At 38.6% G+C, this 9,717-nt stretch overlaps 1 protein-coding gene across 1 annotated transcript in view; it reads right to left on the bottom strand.

Annotated features, from left to right (window-relative positions):
* Nucleotides 1–259: 259 nt before the first annotated feature.
* Nucleotides 260–9,717, bottom strand: part of Sgo1 (shugoshin 1) — a 15,627-nt gene continuing 6,169 nt past the window's right edge. Inside the window, exons 4-8 of the mRNA XM_006995331.4 lie at nt 8,335–8,411; nt 6,252–6,295; nt 3,174–3,965; nt 1,121–1,310; nt 260–946 (exon numbers count right to left, since the gene is read on the bottom strand). Of these exons, the coding sequence (XP_006995393.3) occupies nt 835–946; nt 1,121–1,310; nt 3,174–3,965; nt 6,252–6,295; nt 8,335–8,411 (1,215 nt within the window). The 3' untranslated portion in view covers nt 260–834. The remainder of the gene's footprint in view (nt 947–1,120; nt 1,311–3,173; nt 3,966–6,251; nt 6,296–8,334; nt 8,412–9,717) is intronic.

Below are 9,717 nucleotides of genomic sequence, written 5' to 3'. Positions count from 1 at the left end.
GCCTCAAATTGAAATGTCTTGATTTGGGGCCTAATGTTAGCTGCAGGTGGGAAGACTTGATAAGACAAATCCAATGTGAAGGGAGGTAAAAGTTGACAGGGACAACAGAAGAGGAAACAGCTAAGGTGGGAGTGGTAAAGGCCAGAGAGGAAGATAATCAAGATGACTTGACAGTTAAGAGCAGAAAGAAAACATAATGGCCACCAATATGCATGGCCAGACTTCATTGTTCTTAAAAAATGGACCACTTATAGTGATTTAAATTTAAGGAAATTTATACACACCCATAGACGTTCAACTTTCTGAACTGGACTATTTACATTTTGTACATAAATCAAAACCAGAAACCCTTACTATTCACATCTTTATACTTGTGAACTTCTGACAACATGAAGAGTTAGCCTGAGGTACATGACATGTTGATTCTGAAGAATGATGTTGCACACACCGAGAGTTCACAACAGTTATCTTGTCCCAGAACCAAAACCATCAGTTCTCTTTATCATGATTCCATATATGTTTCACCCAAAGAACCAGTATGACAGTAGAATAAGGGATTCTCAGCAACTTACGGTATGTCTTACTGTGATGTCAAGGATTTATGAAAGATTTATATCCTATCTTTACTTCTTGTCAACTCTGTAATTCCCCCTGCTTAAGGAAAAAAGTAAAGATGCTAGAGAAATTTTAGATGTTGGTAGCAATTCACACAATTACAAAGTATAGATCCAAGGGATATCCTGATAAGGGATGGTTCTGCCCACTGCACACTGTCTCACGGAATCTACTGGGTAAAAGAGAAGGATCATCTTCAACAGCATCCAACAAAAGGAGTTACTGTGTTTGCTTTGTACTTCTTTTAGGACGTCTCATATCCTTTTTCTGCTTGAAAATAGGAGAATTTAAGAAACACAAGTCTGTGAAAGGGTCCCCTCTTCTTAGTTTCCTGTAGGTAAAAAAGAAATTTTAGGCAGGATTATAAATAGATCAGCATTAATTCAGCACAGGATTATCCTAAAAATATGCCAGTCTTAATCCTCAAATATGATCCATTCATGACTAAAGTCCTTCTTCAGCCCTCCCATAAGAGTTGTTATAGATGAGTCCACACAGTACTTACGAAGCGAGGGTCGGCTCTTTATAGTTTGTGATGGTGGTGCACCTGCGCTTAGGCAGAGGCACTGCCGGGCTGTCTTCATTCCTTTTTGGAGACAGAGAAAGTTTCCTGATTTTCACTACAGGGTGCAGCAGGATATTGGTGACATCCTTTAGGCTACGACCAGGTGACTCTTGATTCTTGGGTGGGATACCTATAGTACAGTGTTTATTAAATATCCATCCAAGGAATTAAAAACCACAGAAATAAAGCTATGGTCAATTATGTATTTTAAATACACAAAATACCTGGCACTTCATGATCTATGTTTTAAAAACTTGCTCTTGCTTTTTCTTCCTTTCAAGCCAGATAATGTAAAAACTATGGCAGATATAAAGAACTGCTGGCTACAACAGAAATGTTTACTAAAACTTAACCTTTTCCCCCAATAGCTTAGATGTTATGAGTTGGTTTAAAGTATGAAATTGCATTTTAGTCACACTTTAATACTTAGAATCATCAAGGCTCCAGTGTCATTCAACACCAAAGTTGTAATACTGTTGGAGGCCCACTGACTACAAAGGTCCTTCAATTCATTCCATTAAACATACAAGAACTTTCAATCAGTCCGTGAAGTCCAGGATATAATGTGTTCCCACTGGTTCTAATGTTACAAAAATCAGATGTCTCCAACACCAGAAACATCTGGTCCCTCTATCCCTGAGATCCAGGTATCTCTTCCACCATAAACACCTAGGTCCTCTAGCTCTCATCTACATCTATATTGGGAGGAAAGTACCTATGTATAGTGAGAACACGGAAAGACAATCTTCTCCAACAGTTTTTTAAGTATAGAGTACTCTCCTGTCACCATAAATATATACAACCATCCTGTATTAATAGTGTAGACTATCTCCAAGCAACAGGATTAGACCAGCTGTTATATTCTAGAATGCGTCCCAAACCATAAGTGTTTATAAACTCCTAGGGGAACTTATAAAAATAATCCAATTCTAACTCAAGGGACAGGACAAAACTTGTTATTATCACTGTTTTCATGCAATGCTGCTGGTGGAAGTCTGGGGTCAAACTATTTCAGTGTTTGTGTTTGTTCTTTTTGAAACATTGTTTTCAAAAGAACAAGAAAAGTAGTAACAAGAGTTCATTTAAGCTCCATGTTACTCAATTTCAATTAATTATCAACAGTTTGCCAATCCTGCTCAATTTATTCTGTCATTAAAATATTTTTGTTTAGAGTAGAGCAAACAGATTTATTAAGAAAAAGAGAAACAGCTACTGAAAGCAGAGGGAATACCCATCATACATAGTTTAAAAATAGATTCTTGCAAGCTACACTGTCCAGCTGTTCAACTAGGAAATTGATTCATTGTTTCAGGCTTTAATATCCCAAGTTAAGCAAATCAAGCATGCTGACTGAGCTGTTAGAATGTGACAACACTCTGACCCTGACAGCATGGAGCTATTGCCACAGGAATCAAACTCCCAAAGGAGTCTTTGTGAATAGGTGCAGGCTGATGACTAATACTGACCATTTTTGATAAAATAAAAGCAGGGTTTCTGAGCTAAAGTTTTCAGCAAATGAGAAAAGAACTTCTTGCTCTCATAAACTCACCTTCAACTAGAAAAGTAAGCCATGGTTCCTGTTAAATTAAATATATAGCAAGTCCATTAAAATGAGAGGTTTTTGTTGTTGTTGTTGTGTTTTTCATTTTCCAGGTGATCACAAGCGTAAAGAAGATCTTTTAATTCAATCCAACCACAATCTGTCCTCTCCTCACCCTGCTCAAGTCTCCTCTATTGACAGGAATCAGACTTTGAGAAGTAATAATCCTGTAAGAGTCCTATTTGCTTCTAAGTCAGAATAACACAGCCATGTTTCCATTTTCTGCCCCTACTATTTAACCAGTCTATACTTCCCATACAGAGAACACAGATGGGAAGTATCTAGACTCCCCCAGAGTAACAGATGGCAGGTACAGTATCTAACAATACATAAGCATCAGGGGCAACCAGTTAGCAGAAACATACAAAACCCAGGCAAATAAGCACTGCTTACCGGTAGTAGCTCTGGTTGGTGGCGCCCTCTCTCTGTCTTTTTCATCCGTGTACTGGAGTCCTCTTTTAGGCCGAGGCCTGGTGATTGTGTCTGACTCTCTGGTGTGGTCTTGCAAGTGCTTGTGAGGAGGCAGGTAGAGGTCATCAGACTCATCCTCAGAGGCACTCAGTTCAAAAGCACTCTCTTCCAAGTCCCTGCTGTTGATTTCTCCACTGCAGCCATTGCTCATTTTTTGTCGGAAAGGGGAGAGGTGAACACACTCTTCGAGATTAAAATCATAAGCATCGCTGGAACTAATAGACCCATTCAATTTTGTGGGGTGTAAAGTCTGCTTATCTTTGCTTTTGTTGCCCTTATACCTCAATGAGGGTTTTGATTTGCATCTCTGGTTGGCTCTTCTTTTACGTGCACATTTATGCATACTTTTCATTTGTTCAGGTTTAGATGGTAAAATGACTTCTTTTGTTTTAGCATTCTTTTCTGGGCACGTCAGTTTAGGGGATAAGTTAATTTGGTCCTTGTTCCACAGACAAACATTTTGTTCTACATTTTCAAGTTTGTGCAGAGTTACAGTTGGGTCTCTACATCCACTTCTTCTAACTTCCAAAGACTGTCTCACCCAATGACTGGATTCACAATCCTCCAAAGCAGTGGAGCAACTTACATTATTAAAATCTTTCTTTAAGTGGCGACGGAAAGACACAGTTCTAGGTATGACATCATTAGTAGACTTGACTTTACCTGAATCAAAATTACTCCCCAGTGTGTCTGGAGAAACAGTAGGACTTGGTTCTGAACATTTAAGAAACAAATTAGGGAAACAGTATTATGCTTCAGAAATTTGCATTCCAAGAACATTAGAAGTTACAGTAATTATTCATTAGTTTCCCTGTATTTACTATAAGTAAATAAAACATAGAAACAAATTGAGAAAGCTCAATAATGCCATCTATTTACTCATCATTGAATAACCAACAGCTTACATCAGCATTTAAAAATACTGTGGGAATGAAAAGTCACGTGTGGTAACTCATACTTGGGAGGCAGATGCAAGAGGATCAAGCAAGGTCCAGCATGTGGCACATAGCTCTAGGACTGCCTGAGACACTGTCTCAGAATAACACAAGAACTGAAGTCTGGTGTCAGCCTTTAATCCCAGCACTCAGAAGGCAAAGGATCTCTGAGTTCAAAGCCAGGTCTACATATATGAGACTTTGTCTCAAAAAACAAAACAACCCCCCCTCAACATAAGCAAATACATACTAATTATGTATATAAGAGGGTTTTATGTGCCTCTGGCTCAAATGTTTAAAGAAAAAGGAATAGCCTCTCTGTTTAATCTGTGAGCACAGAGAAGAAGAGAACTTCAAATTCTGAAGTGAGAAAATATACTATGAAAGTATAAGTTAAATTATTTTTTGATGCCGGGCGGCCTTTAATCCCAGCACTCGGGAGGCAGAGGCAGGCGGATCTCTGTGAGTTCGAGGCCAGTCTGGTCTCCAAAGCGAGTTCCAGGAAAGGCGCAAAGCTACACAGAGAAACCCTGTCTCGAAAAATCAAAAAAAAAAAAAAAAAAAAAAAAAATTAAAAAATGTATGTTGTTAAAAAAAAATTATTTTTTGAAAGTGACTAAGATTTGGATAATTGTTAGGTAGGCCTTTCAGATAAATATCATCTGTATTTATAGGGAAAGCAGGGATTTCACCTGGTTTTGCTAACTCAAATTCCATCCATTTTGTGAAGCCTAGTACAAAAAAGTACGGTCCTGGGTGTCAAAGTTCCTTCTCAATCACTTCTGGTAAGATGCTTTACTTTCTCTGAGGCTACAGAAAATGGATTACATTCCTAGGCTACAACAGGGTTAACTAAGACAATCTATGTAAAATGCTATAGCATATAGCAGTTGACTGCAACTACAGATACAACCAGAATTTCTCCTTATAGTCTTGGCACAATGAATAGGTATGTTGCTATTATTTTTCCTGATAGGGTCTCAGCTATGTACTCTGATGGCCTTGAACTCTTGACTCCACTGCCTCACTGTGCTGGCTAGTTTTATGTCATCTTGACACAAGCCAGAGTCAGCTGAGAGGAGGGAGCCTCAACTGAAAAATGCCTCCAGAAGATCATGCTGTAAGCATGTAGGGCATTTTCTTTTTTTTTTTCCTCATTTTTTTTTAATTTATTTTTTAAATTACACTCATGATATTAATCACATTTGTGTTATTCATAGATTACATTCGCAGTATTCATTCAATTATTAATTTTAAATGTTGAATGTCGTTTCTTGAAGGGGGTAGGTCCTAAATACAGGCTTACAGCACAATGGGAGGACCCCAGAGGGCAGAAGTTTGCTACTGATGTTTACAATCTTGCATCTAAGCTGTTAATGCCCATTATTCAGGATACACAGACAAGGAACTCCCCTTAAGCATTCAGGAGGGTGGAACCTGGAAGGGAATTAGCATTGGGAGGATATCAAGGTCAAGGGCCGCAAGCAAGGCAACAGTTACCCAAAACGGGGGCCAGGGCCCTGCAGGTCCCCCTTTTATTAAAAAATGAGCTTCTGACTTGGGTTGTGTGGGAGGGCATTTTCTTAATTAGTGCTTCATGTGTGAGGGCCCAACCATTGTGTGTGTGGCCATCCCTGGGTCCTGGGTTCAATGAGAAAGCAGGCTGAGCAAGCTATAAGGAGCAAGCCAGTAAGCAGCACTCCTCCATGGCCTCTGCATCAGCTCCTGCCCTGTTTGAGTTCCTGCCCTGTGTTTGATGATGAACATGGAACTGTGAATGAAATAAACCCTTTCATCCCCAAACTGCTTTTGCTCATGGTGTTTCATCACAGTAATAGTAACCCTAACTAGGACACTCATCCTCCTGAGTGCTGGGAATACAGGTATAAGCTACCACTCATGCTTTGGATGGATTTTTTATTCCTCTATCAGTCTATGTAAATTAAAGTTACTCTGAGCAGAAAAACAGGCAGACTTGAAAGTTAAAAAGGAAGAAAATAAAAAAAATTTCATTAGGTTACTTATTCACAATGATCAATATTTTTTGATTTTCTACCCAACTTACCTTTGGTTTGGAATAGCCAATCATTTTCTTCAAGAGCAATTTGCCTTAAAGAAAAACAATGAAAAACAGAAATCTTAGCAATTATGTAAAAAGAAAACCCCAAATTCACTATTTTCCCAGGCTATAAGCTTGTTATATCATTTTACAATTCCAGTCCAAATCCACATACTTTGTTCCTTATCTCAGAAAACCAAATGCTGCTTACATGAGGTCTGGTCTTTAATCTAACCTCACATCACAGAAGGAACAGTCAATCCAAACTGCCTCAAAGTTTTTAAAAATGAAGTTTGGTCACTCAGCTCTTCAGGACCTGATATCACTACGGGGGGCTATCATTTGGTGGTGAGCCATGCTTTAATGGTACCAACTATAGATTCTCCTGCTCCCTTTGTTTTCTTTAAAACTTGCATTCTTTTCTTGCTTCATTAACAAAGTTTTCTTCCACTCAAAACCTGTTATTGACAATTTGCAATTTTTATCTTTGTAAAAGTTTTCCACTTTTTTTCTTCTTCTTTTTTTTTTTTTTCCCCGAGACAGGGTTTCTTGGTGAAGCAGTCCTAGCTGTCCTCTCAAATTCACAGAGATCCGCCTGGCTCTGCCTCCCAAGTGTTGGATTAAAGGTGTGCACCACAGACGTCGGCAAAAGTTTTTCACTTTATGTTATAAAAAATAAAATATAGGTTTGATAATAGAGTAGAGGGAGGTACTGATTATTTTGAACTGTAATAAAAATCTGATTACCTCACCTCATCTAACTTCATTTGTCAGATCTTAAAATCCAACCGTTTTAAAACTACTGAAGGTTAATAGTGACCTGTGGGGCTAGAAAGTTATAATATTTATGGCCCCTTCTGAAAGAAAGGGACACGTGAGAGGACTACAAAGCACTGTCTATGGCAGTAAGTGCACTCTTGAGGCTAACTGCCAAGATCTGGAAGCACTGTTTGTCCTCACAGCTGGGGAAGGAGTGGCTCCTGGCACAGTGGTGCAGGCCAAGAGGCCAAGAAACTGCAACATCATTGCACACGGCAGTCGCAACTCAGTACCAGCACTGCCAAGGCTGAGATCTAGGCAGAGTGAAACCATTTTCTGTAGCCTTTCTAGGTTTTTGGTTTTTTACAAGCCAAGGCTTAGCCATGTAGCCCAGGCAATCTTTGAATGATTCTTCTCCCACATCTGCCTCCCAAGTTTTGGATCTATAGCTATATATGTTAAGTCAAACTCACTAAATTGTGTAATTAAGAGCTGGATAGTTCATGCTGGCAAAGAGAAAATCAATTTTCTCCAATGAAGTTTCACTGGGTATATCAACTACACTCCAAGTCAGGCTCCATGCTCAGGAGTAGTTGGCCAACACCAAACAGACTCAGTGGTATTTCTGTAGACTTCTTATTTTGCTTTGTTTGGGCATTTTTTTTGTCTTATTGGTCTTTTGACTGTTCTGATTTTCATTTTTGCATTTCTTGTTTTTTTTTTTTTTCCCTCTCTTGAGAGAATGAACATAAAGTTGATTGAGAGGGAGGACCTAGGAGTTGGGGCAGGGGTAAATGATCAAAATATATTGCATGAAAAAAATTTTAATGAAAAGGAGCTGGGTATTTTGGTATATATAATTAAATCCCAATAGTTCATGAAAGAACTTAAAACATACATAATCAAAGAGAAGGGAAAGAGGGCATCTGGATCAGAACTGATCAATCAAACAGAGGTATTAAAATGTGATAGTTCACACCCCCCTCTCCTGATAAATTAGACAGATTTTAGGCCTGGAAAAAAATATTAGTTTTAATAATGATGCCTTACCAGAATGAAAACATGACATTAAAAATAACAATAATAAATAAATAAATAAACCTGACTGAAAGAAAAGTTAAAATCCTTGGTGAGTTTCTCTTAGTCATTAAAACAACTAAACAGTAGAAAAAGAAAGTTCTAATGTTCCACATACAACAGTATTTTAATATTAAATTCTCTTAAGTATACTCCCAGTAGAAAAAGCCTCAGACTGTAAACACAAATGATGTCAATTTCCTTTTACAAATGGATCAGTAGTAATAAAAATAATAATGAACTTGGCACTAACTGTAAGGTCTTCACAGACAAGTCCCCGATGGTGTTGTCACTACTGGAGACCACTTCTGAGGGACATCCTTTCTGGTTCTGTTAATATATTAAATCAAAAGAAAATACTATTATAATCATTTACTGCTATGAAGTATGTATATGCATTCTGCATTATGAATGTATTGCTAAATAAACATATATGCCTGCAACAATAATATACATTTGCTGACAGTCTACAGCACTGCCATGCAGTTTCAGGAGCTAGGATTCCAGGAGCTGAAACATCACACACTGCCACTGCTCTCTTATAGCTTACATTCTAGTCTTTATCACACACTGCCTCTTAAATCTTATATTCTAGTATATATAATATACTTCCTTCTAAGAGGTTATATTCTAGTATACATCCCACTCTGCCTCTTAAAGCTTACATTCTAGTGTATAGAAAGAAATTTTAAAAAGGGTCTACCAAGATAGCTCACAGGTAAGATCCCTTGCCATGCAAGCCTCAATCTCCCCTGGATCTGTGGAACCCATGGTGGAAGGAAAGAATCAGCACCTGAAAGCTGTTCTCGATCTTTACATGCACACTGTGGTAGCACATGTGCCCCTCCTCCCAATGAAGAGAGAGACATGTGTCTGATTTCCACACAATTAAAAGTGCTATGAAGGCAATCAGAGTGAATCGAGAGCAACTAAGCTGGAGAGCTCTATTACACAGTGACTCTGATCTGAAATATAAGAACTAATCAGCTATTGAGCAGGAGGAAGAAAAAGCAGTGTAAACAGCAAATACAAAAGTTGTGAAACAGGAAAAGTCATAGCTGTGTTTAAGAGAATAGGCCAATATAGTTGAAACACAGGAATTGAGAATGCAGGAAGTGTGCATACACTAGCCAGCTAGCAAAGAGCCTTGAGAGCAATGACTGTGATGGAAACATTAGTCTAAGTGTGATGTAAACTCACTTAAATATTAAGTAAGGGAGTAAAAAGATCAGTCTGGCCAACACAAAGCATGGCTTGAGAGGGATCTAGAGTGGAAAAAGTAGGTCATCACAGCAAATAAAGATATGAAACTAGGTAGGACAGGGGCTGTGGCTGTGATGGTAAAGCCTATGGGGTGGCCCCATTACTAAAACACGCATAATCCAAGGAGTCTATGGTATATTCAGAGTTAAGCAACCTGCCATGGAGTTTCTGTCAAGGGTTCCATCATTCTTAACACTTAGCAGATGAGAACACTTGGAAAGAAAATTCCAACCATGTGCAAGGATTGAAGATGGGGGAGATAACGGAGTAGGTTTGGCTGGAATGAATGAGTGAGCAGGCTACTTTACTGAGATGAGTAGCAGTTAACTGGAGAAAGATCTGGGCACAGCAGGGTATTTATCTCAGCACTCTG

Source organism: Peromyscus maniculatus, chromosome 21 (assembly GCF_049852395.1).
Source record: "Peromyscus maniculatus bairdii isolate BWxNUB_F1_BW_parent chromosome 21, HU_Pman_BW_mat_3.1, whole genome shotgun sequence".
In the NCBI taxonomy this organism is placed as follows: domain Eukaryota; kingdom Metazoa; phylum Chordata; class Mammalia; order Rodentia; family Cricetidae; genus Peromyscus; species Peromyscus maniculatus.
Note: the sequence above shows the minus strand (reverse complement) of the source record. Positions and strands in the feature narration are given on the sequence as shown.